General features: G+C 36.6%; 2 protein-coding genes across 3 annotated transcripts in view; one reads left to right on the top strand and one right to left on the bottom strand.

The window, feature by feature from the left end:
- LOC117982907 (gamma-tubulin complex component 2-like) overlaps positions 1-23,458 on the top strand; it is a 31,719-nt gene extending 8,261 nt beyond the window's left edge. Inside the window, exons 13-16 of one of the 2 annotated variants that reach the window (XM_034969340.2) lie at positions 19,750-19,893; positions 21,049-21,126; positions 22,614-22,780; positions 23,280-23,458. In XM_034969340.2, coding sequence (XP_034825231.1) covers positions 19,750-19,893; positions 21,049-21,126; positions 22,614-22,780; positions 23,280-23,364 — 474 coding nt within the window. In that variant the 3' untranslated portion in view covers positions 23,365-23,458. The remainder of the gene's footprint in view (positions 1-19,749; positions 19,894-21,048; positions 21,127-22,613; positions 22,781-23,279) is intronic. The other variant, XM_034969341.2, reaches the window with a different exon arrangement.
- Positions 827-16,865, bottom strand: LOC117982906 (transient receptor potential cation channel protein painless-like). Its single transcript, XM_034969339.2, has 2 exons — positions 16,675-16,865; positions 827-3,938 (listed from the first exon to the last, which is right to left on the bottom strand). Exon 2 carries the CDS (start codon positions 3,916-3,918, stop codon positions 1,051-1,053), a length of 2,868 nt encoding a protein of 955 aa, XP_034825230.1. The 5' UTR covers positions 3,919-3,938; positions 16,675-16,865; the 3' UTR covers positions 827-1,050.
- Positions 23,459-23,694: the final 236 nt, after the last annotated feature.

A 23,694-nucleotide genomic window follows, 5' to 3' on the forward strand; every position in this document is an offset into this window, starting at 1 on the left:
CATTTTGATGTTTATGAGACATGGTTCGAGCGCAATAGCAATTTGCGGTACTTATACATGTGTGTCGACGACATCGAGCCCTCCTGGTATCAGCTCATACAGAGTCTTGACAAGATGAGCCCCATTGCACTGCGCTGGCGCATGCTGAGCCGTTACTACATGTACGTCAAGGTCATCGAGCCCGCCTGGTGCCAGCTACTGAGTAGAAGTGCAACACGGTCTCGAAACAGCTGTTCTTATAATATAATATAGCTGTTCTGTAATAGCGGGGAAATAGGAGCAACTTTACAAGAAAGTGTATTAAAACTAGTGTTCGCCGTCGATTTTGTCGCTATTTCCTCAATAGTTTTAGTCCAGGGACAAATCTAGCGAAAATATGAGAAATTCCACTCGAAGGTATTATTTGGTAATTTCAGGAGAGCGACAAGACACTGTCGGCATCTCGTTTTTGGCGCACTTTGACGCCGCCTGATTGGTGTAAAATTTCGGCGTGAAATTTCTACTTGGCGTGTACATCAACAACTTGAAACTACATATTACAATTTTATGTTAAGTAATATCCCTTTTAGAGATATATTGACCTAGTACCAACTATTAGGTATTTCTATCATCAAAGTTACGATCATTGATTGTAGTTATTATATAGAATTTATGCGTTCCTCGTACTTTAGTCCAAATCAACAGTTTGAAAGTTCTTTTCAGACCGTGTTTGGAACGTTCATAGCTTTAGTTTTAAGTTTCCGCAATTAAACCATTACGTCAATTTATTGGTGAAATTCAACAATTGACAGTCAAAGTGTAAGTTAATTTATAAAAATACTAATCATGTAATCACTTTATTTATTGTTTAAGAATAGTCACATTAAACATTAACTTGAATAAGTAGTAGTACCCTAACAACTATAAAAGCATGAATACAAAAATAAATAATCGCGTTAAAAAATTATCAAAGAAATAAATCGGTATTATTTAATTAAAGTATTTGAAAAGCAATCTTAAATTAAAAAAGTTATTGTCGATGGAATAGTTTATATGTAAAATTGGTCAGTTTCAGTGTGCTTCCAACTGTTGTAGCACTTTTTTCAGTGTACTTTCTATACTGGAAATTTTTGTTTCATATTTTGAAAGCATATCTTTCATTTCGTCAAATTCGGATACGTATGTCCTCTTATGAATAATGACTTTAGCGTTTTTCACTATTTTTCTGTCCAGTCTGTAGGCCTGACACTGTTCAAAGCAACATTTACCGCTTTCAACGTCTTCATAATCGTCACTGAATTTGCCAATCGGTTCTGGGCGAGGTATTTCTATTTTATTGTCTTGGTTAGGTTTGACTGTTATTCGGTATTTAGGCAAAAAGAATGGAAACAGGCTGATTCTTTTAGCAAAAGGTTTTATGCACAACATCTGTGGTTTGATAATGTTTAAATCTTGCAGGGAATGGGGCAGCCATGACCAGCATTTTAGCGGTTTTGTATACATTTTTCCAATAAGGACACTTTCAAAATAAGATATAAGCTTAATTCTCGATATGTGGCCCACTAATTCAGCGTCAGCTCTTATCTCCTGTGTATCACTAACTGCCAAACCATTAAGTAAGTTGAACAAAACAATAGGTACCATAAAAACGAAAACCATGAATATTAAATGACTTGTCACTGGAAATGTACTGAATTTAATAGATCCAGCATCAAACTCGCCTGTTAACATAACTATAGTTTTAAATAGAGACCTTCCTGGGTCTTCGAAAAACTCCTCCTCTTCTTCTTCCTCTGGACCTGTATTGTTAGGGTTTGGCGCTTTTTGGTCTTCTTGTTCTTCACCCTTTTTAAAGAGTGTATAGAAACTCAAAGCGAATGCTATAATTAAAATACAGTACCAAAGTAAGAATTTAAAGAAGTTCCAAGATACAGTCCGCAGCATAACAATATTTGTTGATAATGTGGGAAATTGGCCAATGAGTAAGACAAGCTCTGCGGATGATAATAGAATGGCAACAGCAGACAACTGTTGTTTCGTGGATTCTGGCGCTGAATCGTTAGTCACAATAGCTGCTGTTACAAATATTAAGGATATTTCCATCCAATTTTCGAAACTTTGCAGATATCTAGTCGGTGACACTAATAACTGGAAAAGTTCTCGAATTATTAAGAGTATTAGCCCAATACTAGCTCCAATATGAGTTATGACATTTATTGCTTCGATAGATTTAGATTGTGGTTTCTCGGCGCTATATCCCAATATTATGTACAAAATTAAACTTAACCATAGAAGTGAATAAAACGTTATGTTTGCGTAAAAGAGGCTACTTATTCTTTGCCACTTTAAATAAAGAAAACTAGTTATTACTGGATGCTTAAGAAGTGGTCGCAACTCTTCGTTTCTTGTCATGTACAGAAGCGCTTCTGTTTCTGGTGCTAAGATAGCCTCATATTGTTTGACAGTGTTATTATTGTTAGAATTATCCATTAGGGGCACTTTAGATAGCTCATTTTCCAGGGAGTTATTAGGAAATACGAGAAAACTGTATTTTATACGAATTTCATAGTCTTCGTCACTAGGTCGTTCGCCATTTGTTTCAATACATTCATCCAGGAACGTTTCTAGAGTTCTCGCATTTATATCCGCCAACGGTGGTTCATTGAACCTGTTATATAAACCAACACAAGCCCCTTTTCTAAGCAGTTCCAAAACAGTGTCATTGTCTCCATTTCTTGCAGCGTAATGAAGTGCTGTATTGTCTTTAATATCTTGGTGATTAACGTTTATGTGGTGGTTAACCTTAGGATTAGTTAGCAGTAAATTTAAACAACCTTTAAAATCTGCTTTTGGGATTTTAGAAGCAGACCGCATCCCTTTTACGGTTACTTGAACAAGGGATTCGCTATTTACTGGATCAAACGAAGTTGACTCGTTGTCGATAAACATTTTGAGTATTTTGCAAAATCCATTATAACAAGCAATAGCTATAGGACGAGATGTATTTCCTGAACATGTAGCATTTGGATCTGCTCCCGAATTAAGCAAAGTTAATACTACTTTTTCGAATCCCTTGTCGACAGCAATTTGTAACATTGTGTTCATTCCATTATTAGCTGCAAGCATCGGTCGATGCTCATTTCTCTTAACAAGTTTCGTAAAATCACGGATGAAGTTGTCCTCTTCATGTCTACTCAAATACGAAAACAATTTATCCGCGTCAATCGTCTCTTCGATTTCGGTGATGGCATCGAATTTCGCTAAAAGATGTGGAAAAGCTTCTTGCAAATAATATCTCGCCGTCCTACCTCGAATGTCTTTGTAAACATCCAAATCAACAGGGTCCTTTGAATAGTCTAAGATATAAGTCACAACCCTCTCGAGCCCCTGCTTCGCTGCTGAGTGAACTGGAGTGACGCCTTTTAAATCAGGAGAATTAGCATTGCAACCTGCTTTCAGAAGCCTCTCCACCATATCTTCATAAATATCTAGCTCACGTTCGCGATCATCGTCTAAATCCTGTATTTTTTTGATTGCCATCAGTAATGCAGTGTTTCCTTTAGACTTAATGTCCACATCGATTCTGTCGTCTTCCAATAGAGCGTCCAAAGCTTCAAGATTTCCATTTTCGACAGCAAAGTGTATAGGGGCAGCTCCATGGGTTTCATTAATTTTGTTGACTTGCACTTCATGCTGCAATAACAACTTTACGAATTCAATTTTGTTAGGTTCTGAAACAGCTAGTTCGAGACAAGTCTTGTAATCGGGATATTGGTAAACGTGTTCAAGATCAACGGCGCCGTAGTTTAGTAGTTTCTTAAACGTCGCGAAGTCACTCGTACGAAGAGCTGTCCTTAGTTGCACTTGAGGATCGTTTCCGAACAGGGATCCGCCCCTGGACAAGCGGTTCGTGTTCATTTCGTAGTTGTCCCGTGTCATGTCTCATAACACACTGGCATCTGAAAATACAAAGATTATCTTATTTAAGTCACGCAATTTTCTTATCGAAGTAAACATTTGGAGGCAATCATTGGTTTAGGCCGGTAATCACCGTATTTAATCAATTGGATTCAATTAAGAATTCTGGGTTGATTGTTACTAAAACTTGTTGTTTCTTTCAAGGGACTTACTAATTTACTTTGAACATAATATATGGCTGACAATTTGATTAAAATCCCTAAACGGTGCGGCGTTAGCTGTGTAAATTATCGTGTGAATCCCGTATGATTGGCGTATGGTAGCCGTTAGCTACGTGTTAATCTTTGGAATAACAAGATACCGGTTTCCATGTAAAGTTTTCATTAGTATAAGCTTGTGGTTATGATTCAACAAAAGTTTGTTTGGTATGGCCAACTATTTCCCGCGGCTTCTTAATATTTCGTTCTTAATCCATACTTCCATACTAATATTATGAATGCGAAAGTGTGTCTGTCTGTCTGTCTGTCTGCCTGTCTGCTAGCTTTTCACAGCCCAACCGTTCAACCGATTTTGATGAAATTTGGTATAGAGTTAGCTTATATCCCGGGGAAGGACATTTTATCCCGGAAAATTAAAGAGTCTCCACGGGATTTTAAAAAACCTAAATTCACGCGGACTAAGTCGCGGGCATCATCTAGTAATCATATAAAACGTTATACAAATCTAATGAGCTAAGCCTAAATTTTATATAAGGTCTTTAAATAATTTTATTATGAGTTTGTCGTACAATATTGTATGTTGTACCTATTACATTTTGGTGGTAACTTTACCTATTATATTTATTGTAATTTCTTACACTTTGCTTATAAGACCATAACACACCATTTCACTAGTGAAATAAATATAGGTAAGAGCATAGTTCAATAATTTTATTATTACTGTGGCCACCGGTAATTTCAATCATTAATGATCTCCTACAATATAGGGTGCCATGAGGTATAATGAACGAATGAGGTATAATTCAAAATTTCTCATCATGCCATAAAATTAATGCTTTACGCGCAGCGCACGCGCCGCTAGCTTTTAAGGCCTGGGCAGACTCAAAGCGCGGCGGCATGCAGCAGCATGACAGAACGTCACACACATAGAAGTGAATGCTTCTATGATTTGCAGTTATTATACATATATATTCAATTTTTCCCTAACTGACTTAAAGGTAAAAATAAGAAGCTTCTCGCTGGACTGCGTAAGAGATGCACAATGTACAAGTTGTTGCCGTGAACTAACAATAAAATCGTGATACAAGTGATAAACTAAAAAGTCTAAAGCGCCGAGCAAAGCACGCATTTTCCGATATTTCTATGATGTGTTTACCTTTTAAGTCGGTTAAGGAAATTAGATTATAGTACAAGAAATTGTACAATGCAAAGCGCAATTTATAGGAGCCGTGTTCGATACATTTCCGTTGCGCGTTATATCTGCCCAAGCCTTTAATGAAGGTACGTACATATTATCAAGTAATTGCTCCCATTTGCGCACTTCTTGTGTTACTAACTTAATTGTGAAAAGCTTTTATACTGTATGCTTTTAATACAAAATGAGCCTTAAAATATACGGGATTGCAGCTACAATTCGCTCTTTTCTGAGTTCCTTATTAAGTCTAATTTGTATTCGAACTTTATAGCAGCTTAATTGAATAAGTTGGCTATTAATGAAGCATTTGATGGTAGTCTGTGTATGTACGGTACTGTTTGATACATTACCATCAATTTATATATTCTGCATTTGCGATGAACTTGAGTAGGTACTTTTGTATGATTTTGTGTATTTCCGGTTGAGTATGGTATAATTTTTGTCCACGACTTCGTCCACGTGGATTTAGGTTTATAAAAATCCCGTCCATCCCGTCGTTTTTAAAAGTCCTGATCTTTCGAAGTCTATAGCTCGGACAAACAGATACTAAAATAATAATAAATGGGTGTTTGGTTTTTCATAATGAGTAAATAATTTAACGTATGCAGTTATTTCGAAATAATATTTTAATAGTGCTCGGAGTAGCGATAGATGTAAAAACTTAACTAATGTTAATGGTTTTAATTTACAAAATATGGAATTTTCATTTTTGATACTACAATTAATTTGAAATTCAGAAAAACACTGTTAATAGTTTTAACTTCTGACGGCAGTCCTCACTGACTGTGAGGTTTTGTAGGATTTTTAATCCATACTTCCATACTAATATTATAAATGCGAAAGTGTGTCTGTCTTTATGTCTGTCTGTCTGTCTGTCTGCTAGCCTTTCACGCCCCTCCGTTCAACCGAGGACGAAGTTTGGTATAGCTTGCATCCCGGGGAAGGACATAGGCTACTTTTTATCCCGACAAATCAGAGTTCCCGCGGGATTTTAAAAAACCTAACTCCACGCGGACGAAGTCGCGGGCATCATCTAGTTGAACGATAAATTTATTTTATGATAGAAGATAGAATAGGTACTAGAAACTTCTTCGAACAAAGATTAAGATCATATCGCGAGACTATAGAGCAGACACATTTGCCATGGCTTTCGGATTATTAAGAGAAATATTTGTCTTGGGCTTATTCTTGAATACACCGTGCCTAAAGCTTACCTTGAGTTTAGTGATTATGGCATACCTTACGGTTCTTGGAATTGTAACTTAAGATTTGAGATAAAATATTATTTATTAGATACGTTACATAGTCTTAAAATTATTTTTATATTTTTTACATACCTACCTAATTAAAAATTGACCTAAAAATAGGGTCATTTCAATTTCCGTGAGAATGTCGAAAAATCTGACCTTATTCTTTGTCTACATTACCTAAAGGGAATCTCTTTTTGAAAGTTTCGTTTACTTATCATTTTAAATTCTTCTAGTATTCTCATAGCTAACTGTATAATTTTTTTGGGCATAATCATTGTTTTTAGAAACTTAAAAATAAAACTATTTCCAACATTTTCCTCAAAAAGTACGGGATGTATACAGGTGCCATAAAATAAACTGAAAATGTATTTCGAGTAATACGTAGTTTACTTGCTCGTTCAGCGGAACACTAGCAATGAGATTCCCCACATGTTGAAACACAACAATACCCGTGTTCCCTTTCGTCAGATCGTGACCAGCTATTGTCCGGCCTCGCTCACCGCATTTTTGTATCCAGTTCAATAACAATTTATCGCCAATTGATTAATTCCTTGTTTTTATTTCAAAGTCTCATACTATAAAGATCACCATAGTGATAAGGTTGCCTTTGCAGCTTAGCACGAATTATCTTTCTTCTAGTTAGGGTTCCGTACCCGAAGAGTGCCAACAGGACCCTATTATTATATAATATAAGACTCCGCTGTCCGTCCGCCTGGCTGTCTGCGGGCTGTAACTCGTGAACCATAGTAGGTAGAGACATGAAATTTTCACATAATGTATTTCTATTGCCGCTATAACAACAAATAATAAAAATTAAAAATTAAAAATGGCTGCCATGAAAATTATAAAGTGTTATTTCTTGTAGTACGATGGTACGGAACTCTTGTTGGTGGAAGTCCGATTCGCACTTGGCCGATTTTTTTATGTATGTTTCTGTGTTTTGTTGCAATAAAGCTTTATATTACTACTACTACATTTTATGTGCATGGCAATAATAATAATAAATCATTGATAAAATTAATTATATCTAATGTCCGCTTCCCTTCCGCTTTAAAATAAGACTAACTGCAAAAGTTTGCCAGTAGTCTTTGCCTTAGTTTCATAAATGATAAAATCCAGGCATGTACTGAGTACAACAGTAATACCAACTAGGTTTTACCCGCGACTTCGTCCGCATGATATAATTTATAGCCTGTAGAACTTGAAGATAATTTATAGCAATGTATCAGAAAAAAATTTCAAAATCGATTCATTAGTTCCGGAGATACACCGTACAATACATACCTAGCTACAAACTAAGTTTTACCTCTTTATAATTATGTTGGTACAGATTGTAGAAATTACCGAAATTTTACCTACCTACTGTGTACCATACTTACACGAATACTTTCGACCTGCGTTGCTTAGAGAAAAAAAGGCAATGTAGGTACGTTCCTATAATCATAACCAACCATACAATTATCATTACTAGCTTCCGTTGCTGTTGTGTATTATTATGTTTTAACTCGTTTTTTGTTCTTTACTCTATTTCATAATTGTTGACCACGCCTTTCGGATTTTTTTAGAAATAAGTAAGCTTTGAACATGCTTGCGACTTGTATTAATGTTTGCTACGTTATTAGTGTAACAAACGCCCGCAGCTGCGCTCGGTGAAAATATATGTAAATATATATTATTTATTTGTTGGAATTTCGAAAAATCCGGTCTACCTTATAAAGGAAACCTTTGTGCAAAATTCAGCTTTCTAGGTTCAAAGGGTTTTAAAAGATCCTTTTCTTTTTATCCATACTAATATTATAAATGCGAAAGTGTGTCTATCTGTCTGTTTGCTAGCTTTTCCCGGTCCAATAGCTTAACCGATTTTGATGAAATTTAGAACAGAATTAGCTTACTTCCCATAGAAGGACATAGAGGCTACTTTTTATTACGGAAAATTGAAGAATTCCCACGGGGTTCTCAAAGGCATATCCATTCAACCGATTTGAATGAAATTTGGTAAAGAGGTAGCTTGCGTCCCGGAAATTGACATAGGCAACTTTTCACCCCGGAAAAGCAAAGAGTTCCCATGGGATTTTTAAAAACCTAAAACCACGCGGGCGAAGTCGCGGGCATCATCTAGTATAAGTATATTTAGATAGTAGTGTAGTATATCTAAAAGTTCTCTTCAATTTCTTGCCTATTCTTTATTTCTTGATTATCGCTAAAGATTCTCCACACTAAACAATTGAGTAACTATGTACTAGTAGATGCCTAGCTTAATTATTACCAGAACACAATTCTTCCGGTGTATTAGGTGAAAGTCTCATAATAGAAATAGTGCTTTCCACCTACCTAATAAATAATCACGACCATTTGATGCTGTCATACTCGATTACCTATAATTTTCATAACTCTTTTGTTTGTATGAATTGAAAAATACATATCACCAAAAGCAGAGCTCCAGTAAGCAGGTTATCGTGTCTGGTAAATTATTGTATGTATGAGTGAATCAGCATCCGATTCCTTAAGATTGCCTTGATAACATTCATGCAAATTACACAAGAATATAATATATTTTGTAAATCACAACAGTTCGACCATGTACATAAGTAGGTTAAATTAATATTTCGAATTGAGGTGTAAAGTTAACCATATAGGTACGTTGAATTATAATAAACGAATAATGAATGTTTCTAACTAGCTTTAATAATATGATATCTTGAAAGAATCAAAAACTTTTATAAATTGATACAGACTTAAAACCATAAAGTTCTACTACGTTCTACGTTTTAATTGCATATTTTTAATGACTGCTAGTACCAGTTTTGAGGTAATTCAGGTAAAAACACATAATAACGGCCAAGCATATCTACGTAACGTCAATGTCTCTTTTACAAATAAGTACTTACCGTTTATCAAACAACTATGTGATTATTATCTATACCTGCATTACAAAATACATAAGGGCTTTGTACAGCAAGATTACGTGAGCCATAGGTAACGTTGAGAGGTATCGAGATGGCTTATTTCTGTATCTTGTATGGTAACCTGACCTGACCTATTGCAAAAGGATCTTACATGTTACCTATAGTACGCGACAGGTCGAGATGGCAATCGGGGAGGGAACGCCCCGCACACCCACACAGCCCCCGCGCTAACCTGGTGTGGGCGAGCGCGGGTGACGTGCGGGTGTGCGAAGTGTCCCCCCGCCTCATACGCCGTTTGCCATCTTGAGCTGTCGCGGACTTGAATGTTGTAATGTAGATCCATCTTTAGATATATGGTTTAAAATCTGTCGAATAGGTAATGATTGCCACATATCCGGCACTTGGCCAACTAAATTACTAAACAGTAAAAGCCTTCCGTTCCGCACACGACAATTCAATTTGGGCTATTGGCAATTCTGCTTTCCGTTGAGTAGGTCGGGGCTTTTTGTCAACACTGATGTGCTTAATTTGCTTTGCCCTAAAAATGAGATTGAGCTTTCTACCACTTTCATCATATTATACTAGTGTCGTAATAAGTGTACAATCTATTCGATAGACATATTATTTGGAAAAGTACCTTTTTAGATGTAAATAATGGGCGCTTTTACACTAATCTTAGTCACGCATCGAGTACAACTGACATTGGGTAGTCTAGAAGAGTAGTACCAATATTTTGATAATCATATTGCTAGTTGTGAACTGCTGCATTTATAGTATTCTTGCTCCAACTGTACGTAATGGATAGTAGCGGTCCTTGCTAAGCAGAGGTAATAGCGACAGTGCTAGTGTGATTACGATCGTCATACTGTACCTTTCAAAATACGACGTTAGGCTTTAGGATTTGTGCGGTTCTGTTGCTATGCCTATTTTAGAGCGTATTTTCTCGTATTCAGATAAAACAGCAAAACGACCTTATGGGCCTAAATGTTGTGAAACAATACCGATATTTTCATAACTTTATCCGTTTCACGTCATGTAAACATAAGCTGACAATGGTACTGATTCTGAGCTCACTTAAATTTTAGAGTATTCGCATCCCGTTCTTACTAATGTAATACGAAAGGGACAGACACAGTTTGACAGTTTTAAATTTAATTTAGAGCCGTCAAACTGCGTGACTTAAGCTGCCAGTCGTTGTTTAAATTTGTAGCGTGCACTAAAATTTAGAGTTTAAATTCATGTTCCTTCCTTTTTTAGCAATATTAAAAAGAAAGAGATGCAGATACTCTAAATTTAGTTTAGTGAAAGACAAGAGAATCGTCGTCGATGTTTGTTTATTTTGAAACGCGTTACTCGTAATTGCGTTGCCTGCACATTCAATCGATTCTGCTGAACTCCCGTATCAAAGTGCTTAATAGCCCATAAAAATTCATGTGAAATGGCGTATCATTTACGATACCCTGAACTGCGGGTAAAGCGATGCTGTTTTGAGTTTCTATTTTGAGTCGTTGGAGCGGCGCGGTGTCCGCCGTTTTCTGATTAACAGTTTTTACCGAGATCATTGCTACATTTAAACTTGGTGGCGCGGGCGCACAAAACACTTTCCATCTGTATCCTTAGTATGACTTTGCTCATCTCGGTAACGTTCATAGATTTCGAACATTGAAACACTTTAAAGTAGTAAAATAGCCCTAAAAATGTGTGTGTAAATTGTATCTTGAAGACATTTATTCATTAGCTAAATATAGTGCTTTTTGTTTCTTCAACAATGTCATCGCTTGGGGCGCAGGATGTAGAAGTATAGATGAACACGACCACGTCTATACTTCTATATGCTTTAATTTAATAGTTCCTTTATGATTAATAGAAATATTACATTAATAGAAATATAAACATTTTTATTCAAATAAACTTTTACAAGTGCTTTTGAATCGTCAAAAGAATCTGCCACTGCCTGGTTCCGACTTCAGGATACCTTTCCTATCGAGAGAAACCAGCAAGAAACTCGGCCTTAAAAGTCAGGATAAAAATTTAGGGAGCTTAGGCCAATTTTTCTCTGACGTTATAGTATTTCGACACTCAAATTTATCAACGTTTTCGAGATGTGTAAACTCATAATAAGCCTACTTTTGTTACGCACGGCGGACACCCAAAACGAATTTGCTCACTTCGTATGTTTTGTTTTGTATTGTTTCCGTTATGCCCGAAATATCACTTATGTAGGACTGAGATAAATTTCCGTACTTAATTTTAGAAAGGAGATGTATATATTGTATAATCATAAAGGTTTATTATCTACTTCCTGAAGTAATATAGCATACCTACCAATTAGTTTTCGCCATAGCAAACACGATGCTTTTAGCGACAGCAATCGACGATTTTGCAACTGCATCGATGCTACATCGCGTTTTGACGACGCTCGATCGCTGTATTGAAATCGCGCATTTCGCGATTGTTTCGATCCTGCATCGCATTTTGATGACTTTCTGCGCTCGATTGCTGTATTGAAATAATGAATAAAATCGACTCTGTCGCTGCGGCTGGAGATTGTACCTATGTGTGCGGATTGGAGCGTTCAATTGCGGCATTGAACTTCCGAAAAGCAACTAAATCGCCGATCTATAATAAATCGTTACTAAAAGCGTCGTGTTTGCTATGACCCTATATTAAGGACAACGAAAAATTACTGACACTTTTTTATAATTCTCATAGTTGACACACCCAAATACGATATACCTACCTAACCTACTACAATGCCTGCATTCCTATTAGGAGGCTAATGTTATATGAGGTGATAACAGGTGAGTTACCAAATTGAGTTGTAGCTATACGGGCACCCGTTTAGTTTTTCTGTGTCGGAAGTCAATAATGTATTCATGTGACAAATGAGAGCTTATTATGCATTATTCTCCAATCCCTATTTGGTGTCATGGCGGCATGGCCCACTGTGGGCGAAATGGAGTCACCGGCTATAGTGCATCAAGTCATCGGTGTTATATTGACGGTCATACCGGTTCCTAGAGGTAATAATAACATCAACTTGTTAACACTATATTGTGTGTGATTCAATATTTAATTTATAATGAGAATCAATTCTCAACAAACAATAAACAGTCTTAAGAATACATAGGTACCTAGGTTGAACGAAAATGCCCACAAACAAAACAGCGTTAGGTCTTTTTAATATAAATAGCAAGCTAACTAGCAGGCGAGTTATTTGATGTTAAGTGATGAACATTCGCAGTACAAGAGAAACTGCAAAATGCTAATGAATTGACGGGTCTTAAGGATTTTGTTTATCTGCCTCTTTAATATCCCCATCATGGGTCATATCGCAGTTTTAAGGAAACAGCCGGTGGAAGTATCTTCCACAATCTATTGGAACTTTTTTAAATGGACTAGCGCTTGGCTACAATCTAGATGATGTAGCCTTAAAGTAGCGCGCTTGCCTAGAGCCTATAAATCCCTACGAACCAGAAATGTCCTTGAATGATGAGAATTACGGAATTAGAGTATGTACTACTTACTCTACTACTAGCAAGCATCCAGGTGGTAATCTTTGTTTCTACAACGTAAGATGCAATCACAATAAAGGGAAGATGTTATCACTTCAAACAACTTATCACAACATACCAGATTATAATTTTTACTGCCTTTCTAGAACCTTACTGGATGCTCAGATATATAATACAATATAATATTATAGATGTCAATAAGAACACGAACACATCTTGTCACCTAGTGGTTAAAATTGTTTGTTTTGTTATGTATCGAATTGTTATATTTAAAGGTCTATTATTATGTGATTCTGATTCATTATTTTGTTTACACAAATACGGTACAGTATTAGAATAATTTTTAAAACCTTGAGTTCGTAATAAATGCGGTAACTGAAAAGGCTGCGGCAATAAGGAATTTGTTTAATTTAGACAAAATTTTCCATTGCTGTGTATGTTAGGGCCAGTATAATTCAAAACAGGGGGACAACCCACACACCCGCACAGCCCCCGCGATGGCCCGATGCGGGTTAGCGCGGGTGACGTGCGGGTGGCGTCTACCCGCCTCATACTCCGATTTCCATCTCCATCTGTCGCGAGGTCCTATATACCCACTGAACAGTTATTATCGTATCAAATTAGAATAGAAGGTACAGTTTAAATCCCTTTCATTTCGCCACACTGAATAACCAATAGGCTACACACATAATTTACAAATTTAACTTCGCACACAAGTCCGAACCATGGGATATAGGCGTGAGAAAATTTTAACCTATGGATACTAAATTAATAATCGATGCTTCAAGATGATTGGTGGCTCTATATTCAATTGATGTTATTCACTTATCGGCGAGTTCTTATACATCTTTAGGTCTTTAAGGTCATTTTTGTCCATCATTATGAGTGAATGTCAATTTGTCTATAAAGAGTAAAGACTATCTATTATAAGATAGAGAGTAGGTTAGGTAGATTGTGTAAAATGTCGATAAAATACGACTGTAGTTATAGGTACCGTGCGCCTCGGTGCGCGAGTCTGACTCGCACTTGACCGGTTTTTTCATTTAGATAAGATGAAGTCAAATAATATATTTGTAAGTAAAGTTATTTTGTAAAACACGCTCAATGATTCACTAACAAGCTCTATCCCGTATGAATTAATTAAATAGGTAGGTAGGTAATAAATACCTACTGCTGTAGGTAGGTACTCCCTGCGCACATTTTCATCACCGAGTTATAAAAATCATATCTATATATCATTCCCTATTTGGCAAGCAATATAGACTGTACATATAAAAGGTGATTGAAAGAGGAAGGTAGAGCAGGTACATATAATATACGTTATATTTTAACTAGGTACGAATTATAATAAAAACACCATAAAAAGTGTGCAGCCGGCGCGGCGTTTTATACCTACTATATGAACATATTTCTTTCAATTATGTACTATTAAGTTAAGGTCAGAATATTGTTCATAATAAGTAATATGTTGTTGTTTAGCTTTTTTAAGTATAAGATATTTCATACTAAAACCCCGCCCCAACTTCGCACGGGTAGCTTTTAAAATTTTCGTAGGGATCTCTAATTTTTTTGAAAATAAAATATAGCCTTTGAGCCTAAGAAATAATGTAGCTTTCTACTGGTGAAAGAGTTTTCAAAATCGGTTCAGTAGCTCCAGACATTACTTCTTACAAACTTAACCTCTTTATAATATTAGTATAGATAAAACCGCTGCATTGCACAGTTGCGTAATCTTTAACAAAACAAAAGGTTTGATTTTATCTCAGACAGTATTGATCTTGATACTAGCCAGCAGCTAGTCGATTACGGAAAAGCTGCATCAAACATTGCTGCAAAACTCAATTGTTGTGATTGGCTAAATAGTGAGAGAGGATCGGCTCAGTTCACGACAGTTAAGGGAACTTCTAACAAAACGACGTCACTGACAGGCGTCAAATGTTAGTATGTACTTACATTTGACGCAGGTAGCCCTAATGTAGCTCTATTTTCGATGATTTCACGTCACCATAGCCTAATATTGGACATATCGTCGATTCAGGAATCAGTATCAAACCGATAGTTCCCTCACTCTAGTTCATTCTGGTATCGGTCAATCAGAGGTGATAGTGATCGTCAGTCGTCACACTATAGTTGGCAAACTACGGCAGTAGGCCCAGTGTTTCTATCACTATACAATAATTACATATTACTCATAATATAGGTACCTAACTGCGGGAAAGTTGTATTACCTAGATAAGCGTGCACCTGACTCTTGTAACCTAAAACCTGTTAGCTGTCAAGTAGAACCGCAGTAACACATTACAAATCCCATTCAGATGAGAATAAATCAATACTACTTAATGAAGCTAAGCTAACTTGTTTTAAACAAACGATTCATGAGCTAACTTTAAGCTTCGTCACCATTTAAGCTGCTATTCCTTAAGGCAACCTAAGGCTGTTCATATTGATATGGAACTCACTAAACAAACCGATTGGAGATTGGAATGAGGTTCCTTTGAGCGTAAAGTATCTATCTAGTCTAGGCTTTCGAATTCAGAAAAGTAACGGAGGATTTAAAATAAGAGTTTACAACCCTTTGTTGGCGGCCGCCTGCTTGTGCGCATCGGAAAACATCTACGCACTATAGTTTTATCTATATAACATAATTTCAAGTTTTGCGGAATAAATTTTTACGAAGCACATTCTTAGTTTTAGCTAGCAATTTTGAAATGAAGTTACCCGAATAAAATCACCAATATTTGACGCGGACGTTCAGATAAATTAACACAGATATTCTAAGTTCTAATTAGAATTCTTGTAGTACCTAATTTATTTTACTAACGATAGATTTACAGAATGATGCGCGTAAATAGCTTGCTATAGATTTTCACAATACATATTTTATTATACTTATGGTCAGTAAATATTGCCCGGCGCCGGAAATGCCCGATACTGCAGTTTAAATAGGACATATAAGTTAGCCCACTTTATCAATTACCATAACATATCCCGCGGAGAAGTGTTCACTGTTCGCCGACCCGAATGTCCTGCATCATCATAAATATTATGACGTCATCCCACCGACCTTGTTCGAGGGCTTCCAGTCAAGATCCCACTTCAATTTTTACACCCACATATGTTTATATTATTGACCAATTTTTGTACCTATTTAAGTAGTCTCATTGCCGTTGTTAAATATTTGAACATTTACGATCTTGGCTAAACCGTCACAATCGAACGTTTCCATATTTGAAAGGTATCAGCTTATTATGCAAATTCCTGGCGTCAATATCTTTATTAGTCTTCCAATTATTTGAGTTTGTATACATTCAAATAGTTATTAAATTAGATAGGTATCTATCTACTGTCTTGGCTTTTGTAATGATGTTTATCCTAATGTTCTGTATTCTGAGATCCTAAACTTGCAGAATTCTATCTGCAGATATTTCGCTCATGTTTTTGTATTTGTGCTTACAAATTTTGTATAAGTACATATCTAAGCTTTTTAATAAGATTTGATGAAAATGGTGTTTTGAAATCATTTGTATGAAAAAGTTTATATTTTCAAGGTTTTTTATTACTAATGCACAAAAACATGTCGGCGATTCGAACTGCGCTTAACTTACAAATCTCAAATCTGACTGCCTGAATCCGAATCCTTTCTACCAGAGTTAATTTGTGTCTGGTGTCCATGTAGCATGAGAAACAACCCACCTGAAGAATTATGAAGGATGAAACAATGATATCACTTTTCACAGTCACCAAGCACTTGTTCACTTTGTCTGCTATTGGTTTGGCATGTTGTGCGGCCGTGCACTGCGCGCTCGTCGTCGGAGTGAGGCGGCGCGCGCGCAGCCGAGTGGGAGGCGACAACGAAACTTGCTGATCCTGCGTTCGCAAACTCAATTACCGCTCGTAGAGTCGTATTGCTCTACACCACGTTCGTTCACAACCATTTGAATCATCAATTTATTGACTCGGTCTCTTATGGAAGGTTTAATGTCGAATTAATTCGTTAAGTCCTAAAACAAAACAAACAATTTGTACGTGTTTGGTCTATTTGCCTACTTTTGTGTCTTCTACTTCAATAAAACTTGTTAGAAATAGAAAGATTTTAATTCAAATAAACTTTTACAAATTGTGCTTTTGAATCGTCAATAGAATCTACCACTGCTATAACCTAGCCTGGTTCGGAATGCCATTCCAGCTATATACCGGGAAGAACCAGCAAGAAACTGGGTGGTCGCTCTTTTCAAATGTTCAATTTACAAGTTTTTTTTTGTACAAAATGTAATAATATTTTTTTATCCGTTCAATTCATTTTTCAGCTATTTTTTTTTCGGTTGTTAGATATTTACCAAGGAAAAACATGTAGATACGGAGGGCTGAAAAAAGTTTTCAAACATGTTAGTAGCCAAAAGGTCTCCTGGCAGTACCGACCTACAAAAGTCTCCGACCGCCATGTAGGAGGGAAAAAGGAACACATTAAAAAAAGGTCTCTTGGCGCAAGTTGAAAACCAATACCGAGAGTAAAATGTGATAAGGTCTTATTTCTATAACTAGCTTATGCTCGCGACTTCGTCCGCGTGGACTACGCAAATTTCAACCCCCTATTTCACCCCCTTAGGGGTTGAATTTTCAAAAATCGTTTCTTAGCGGATGCCTACGTCATAATAGCTATCTGCATGCCAAATTTCAGCCCGATCCGTCCAGTAGTTTGAGCTGTGCGTTGACAGATCAGTCAGTCAGTCAGTCAGTGAGTCAGTCAGTCACCTTTTCCTTTTATATATTTAGAAGATTGTCTTTGGACTTAAACGATGGAGGCTGCGGCCGTGGCTATAGTACGGAATACCTTGCCACAAAGACGTATACCCCGAAGCGTTTTTAGCGTTTATGACGTGTAATATATACATCATCCAAGTTAGCCTGTCCCCACCTGAGACAGCATCCTCACTTACCACGGTTAGGTCATATCCATATCTACTCTGTGGTTAGGTGACAGTCAAGTGCTTATAACGGCTTGTCTATTTAATAAATAGACGTTTAGAAAATCGTTGAATTTTTACGTAGCCTTAAGTTTTTGCAGTGGGCGGAGCGGCTTATCGACAACCTGTAGGCGTTTCTTTTCGTCTGAACCACGTCACAGCTGCCAAGGTTGCGTTGCGTTACTCATTGCTTGATACAATGACGGCTATTGTTTATCATTAATTCTTGTAAAGGGGATGAATGACGAAATTGTATTTAAGAACCTAGCTAGGTTCTTGGTCTGGTTTGCTGTTTAAAATTTGTTATCTTGCTTATTTAGTGGTTTTTGTTTTTCTAACTAAACCAACTCAATTCCTTACCTTAAACCGTACCTCAAAAGGAAAAAGGAACCCTTATTTGATTGCGGTATTTCGGAAAGATTACACTCATTCCCACAAATTACTTTCGGACTTTTTCGAGGTGGAGCGCAGGAGTTGCAAGTCTATTACGGTTTCTAGTTTGCTTATCATGTAGATCCGATGATAAGATGATAAGGTAGATCTTATGATGTTAGAAAACATTTTCAATGAACCAACACGGATAACTGTAAATTCAGCCACTTGTATAGATAACATTTTCTGTAACTGTACGATTGTCGAAAAATCCATTATCACGAATCTAAGATCCGATCACTGCGGACAAATCATATCTGTTCCCAGTGATAAACAAGACAGAACAAAGCTAATAAAATATAGGCCAGTTATTACCATTAAAAAGGTAAAACATTTCAAATAAAAGGTTTTAACTGCTTTACCTAAACTTGACTTTACACAGGGTGGTCCGGATGAAGACTATAATGCTTTTTTTGACCTAATTTAAACTCAATTTAATTCTACTTTTGAAATTGAAATTGCAAATACATTTGAGATTTTTTTTCGGAATATTCCAGTCACCACTACTAGTTCCCTTAGTTCCTCGCCAACAGAAGCCTATGATCTACTCAGGGCCAATGTCACTGAATGCGGTGTATTGTTTAGGTTTGAATACGTTACTCTACATGACATTATTGAAGTGTTCAAATCTTTACAAAGCAAAACTGGAGATCAATGGGGGATATCAGTTAAAATAATCAGCAATATAATCGATATTATTGCGCCATATCTAGCCTTAATTTTTGATGAGTCTGTGGATTCAGGATCCTTTCCAGACCTTATGAAATGTAGTAAATTGATACCTCTTTTTAAATCCGGTAGCAAAAGTGACCCAAATAATTACAGGCCAAATTCAATTTTGCCAACACTATCTATTAAAAGTATGCTCTTGAAAAAAGCATATTACACAATTGAAGATTAAATGATAAAAGAGCGTGGATTTAACCTGCAGCTCGTTCCAGCAACGCGCAGGACTGCAAATACTTATTTTATACATGGCATAATAATATTGTAAATTGATCTCTTGAAAAGAGCAACCGCCGAGTTTTTTTGCTGGTTCTTCTCGGTAGGAACGGCATTCCGAACCAGTGGTAAAATTAAACTAGTTGACGATTTAAAAGCACTTGTAAAAGTTTACTTGAATAAAAATATATTCTATTCTATTCTAACGCGGCCACAAACTTGTCACTGGAACGCAAACGGCCGATCACATATCGGGAGTCGGGACCACTGTAGGTACCATTCTTATATTTTATACCTGCAACAGTGCAACTTTAAGCTGTAGAAAAGCTTTTCACTGCGACATTTTTGCCGTGGTTTGGTCAGTCTAAATAAACACTTACGACGTTTTCGTTGTCTGTTTTTAAGTATAAGTTTTCTATTTATTTTCCAGGTCAACAACGTAGACGAAGTTCTGGAGCGGCATAACGACTTCCTAGAGTCGTGTCTCGGCGACTGCATGCTGACGAGCCCACAGTTGCTAAAAGCAGTCACCACCCTTTGTTTAGTCTGTGTTCAGTTCTGCACGTTTATACAGGTACGTAATACCTATACTCTTACTTTTAAAAACATGTATCTACAGACGATGATAGCGGTCGCAAAAAGATTTTTTAATTATAAAAAAAATTGGTTGAGAAAATACTAATAATTATTTTCCGCTGTGTTTGAATGATTACTGAATCGTAACCTGCATTTTATAGTGTCTATAATAATAATTAACATTCGCAAAAATCTATTCATCTTACTATTATAGTAGATGCTTACGTAATGGCTCTTATTTTACATAATGATGAGGTAACAATTCTCTGCCTTTCTACCGTTCTATTTCTGAAAAGCCGTTAACTGTAATTGGTAACCTTTGAATTATCGTCAAAAACATAGGATCTTTCAAAAACTGATGTTTGTTAAAAGCAAAGCAATGCAATGCTACATAGGACTAAGGTTTTCCGTTAGTTTCTTCGTTCTTTCTTCATTTGGTTCTTTGTTCGTTTCTTTAAAAAAAAAAAAAATATATTGTATTCAATTAAACTTTTACAAATACTTTTGTGGTTTTTTTTTTTGGCGATAACTCAAAAACTACTTTTTGCTGTTAACCGCGTTATTTGGCAACTTTGTAGAGAACACGGCACTAGTTGTGGGTACATGGGTGGTATGGGTTATGACAATAGTCATACCTAGGTGATCGCATATCAAGAGACGATCCGAAAATCCGTAAACGCTGCACACTGCATAAAAGCGTTGCAAAACTGTCGGCGCCGTAAAAACGGCCGTTATACAAATGACAGCAACGCTATTTGTCACGGTGTCAAACATCGCTCTCTAGGAATACACGTCATCTCGTTCCTATAGATAATGTTCCAATGACGTCGATGGACGCTATATTATAGCGCTATTTATCGGCAGACACCGCTCAGGAAACCGTTGATTTACTCACGTATTTGTATGAAACATGCGCCTCTTGGAGTTTCCGGTTCTTGAGACCGTGTGCGATCTCCTTAAAACGACACGCCTATAAAGAAAAGTATGTGATTTTCTTTTACAGGAAGACCAACAGATTGAATATTTATTTATTTTAAAGTATGCGTTAGGCATTTTGATTTACGCTCCTTCCATTTGCTTTCTTGGTCTAGTATTATTTAGTAATTAATTTGTTTTTATTGTTTAACGCAACCAAAACACATAATTGGCAAAGGAGATGCACAAGTACTTCGTGGACGCAGAGCTTAACAGTATGCTTGGGCCAACGTATGACAATTGTGATTATAGTGAGGTATACCGCATTATAGATACCGCTTGTGCACTGAACTACATGATCATGTAACTGAACCACTGCATTAGTGCACACATACTTAGTCATTTATAGTCGTAGTATTGGTGATGTAGGTACCTACAAATAAATATGTAATTATTATTACTTATTTCATCAGACTTAAAAAGTAACACTAAACATTTATTAAAGCTATTTCTTTGGTGATTACATCCGCATCGTATTCCTCATTTGTCAGGGGCGTGACCCCTTTCATTAATCACATAACGGAAAAGGTTATTAAAAGGTTATAAGAGAGATTATAAATCCGAATAAAAATAAATAAGGTAATGAAAACCTTCAAGTCCGGGGGTATGGGTAGTTGATAAAGTACTGAAAAGGGATGCACGATACTAGGCGTGACGTCACAGCCCTAAAGTGCGAACATGTGAGAGAGATAGCGACATGTTCCCACTATTACCACACTGTTCATCCAACCTTCATTTAAAATATTAATTATGGTATTGATTTAAAACTAATTTTGAAGCTAATTTTACAGAAAGTTTTGCTGAATTTGCTGTTACTTATAAATCCATAATGATCAAAACCGAACTATCCTGTTTATTACAAAGATAAATTTTTAGAGAAATTGTTGTCGATAGGCGTTCAATTTTCAGTACCTATGGTTTATTTTGGTTCGAGAAACTACTTCGCTTTGCTATTTGATGATTTTTTTGATGATATTTAATTCCTAACGTCTTAATATCCAAAGTTAGTAATTTGTGTTAAAAAGTTTATCTAGTTCTAGTACTATAAATAACTAATTATTATATCTATGAATTTTAATTGATGCGCGAAATCAAAAAGTATTTTGTAGTTAAGTACTGCCTTCATGTAGTATTTATGAATAATCGAAATCATGACATACTCTTGCTTTTTTCATGACTTTTCTGTTTTAGAGTTTCACGGTGAGTGTTTTGTTTTACCTATCTGATTCAGCTTAATTAGCTCTTGGACTACATGCGTATGTTTTTTTGTTTTTCCACTTATGAGTTCAAAATTTTAAAATAACTATCAAAAGTTTCGGAAGCGGTAGGATTTGAATTTGGAAGCTGCATCTCTCTGGATATAACGCCATAAATGTCTTGGCCGTTTAGTCTCTAAAAACATTTACTTTTGACCAACTTCTGCTGTCCCGATTTTTTTCTTTCGATACAATGAAATACTGTAAGTATTGATAAAATGAGTCGATCAGCATTCAAAAAAATTTGTCAATTTCATTATTTTTATGGACAACTCACGCTTGACAAAAAATTGACTATACCAAAATAGTTTTCACAAAAACAAAAAGCTGTAGTTTCCTAAGACAGTTCAGACAGTTTCCCTGTACACCCTATGGTTTTGGATTTCCACATACTGTCCCAGTTAAAAAAACACTATATTTTAGGTGTTATTGCGCGTTAATATCGAGCGAACCTTCTGTACTGTATAAATTATACACTTTCTGTCAGACCGAAGGTTGCTGCGGCGGTGCCTCGAGCGGTTCAGCGGATTCCTTCTCTCAGTCCGTGTCTCGCTACGGACTGCGCTTCACGGCAGCGCTGCTGTCCGTGCTGGCGATCATCGACCAGATGGCGCGCGACAATAACACCAACAAGCTGCTCAACATATCCGCCAGGTACAGGCATTTTTTTTCCTAAAAAACAGTCGAGCTGTCTAGAAAAAATGTACTAGAAATGTTTATTCATATTCTACATAAAAATAAATAAGTAGCTACTCGTATTTATTTTGTTGTTTTAAAAAATAACAAGGGTAACCGGCAACCATTAAGACCAGACGAGGGACTGTCTCCTGCTCCTTTCTTTTACTTCGGTGTTTCGCTGTACTATTAGTCCATAGTGTGAGTTATACAAACTAATTTTTGACCTCCGTGGATATTAGTCCCTTCGCAGGCAATTTCAACTTTCAACCGTGTCTGTCTGCGTCGGGCTGTTAACTTTTCACAGCCCATCCGTTAACCGATTTTGACGTGGTTCAAATCTAGCTTGAGACGGACTTAAGCCACTTTTTATCCTGGAAAGTTAGAGTTCCCGTACGATTTTTCAAAACCTATATCCATTGCGTTACACGAAGCCGTGGGCATCATCTGGTATTACAATATTTCATTTTTTTGTCAGATTAAACTTCAACACGTACTACGTGAAGCAATTGGAACGCTTCACGGAGGAGAAGCTGCTGGAGTCGTCCAAGAAATCCTCCTAGCACAGACTGCCGCGCGTCACCGCGGTCTAGCGTGGCTCCAACTTTATTCCTAACGGTGTAATATTTTAACGTAAAATAATAAATTGAACATTATTTTATAATTTTTATAGTGTTTTACCCACACTTCAAGTAAATTTCTAAATAATTTTAAATGCATATCAAATTTGCGAAGCGGCAGGAATCAAACCCACGTCTCCTTGGATCGCGCCCGACGCTCTGACCACTAAGCTACAGCCCACTTACTGCAGTGACGAAATTTTTGATACGTGTGCTCACTCAGTACTGAAGCGACTTTTTATGCCATCTAATAGCGACATCTTTTTGCAGTTA

This window comes from Maniola hyperantus, chromosome 6, assembly GCF_902806685.2.
Source record: "Maniola hyperantus chromosome 6, iAphHyp1.2, whole genome shotgun sequence".
In the NCBI taxonomy this organism is placed as follows: Eukaryota; Metazoa; Arthropoda; class Insecta; order Lepidoptera; family Nymphalidae; genus Maniola; species Maniola hyperantus.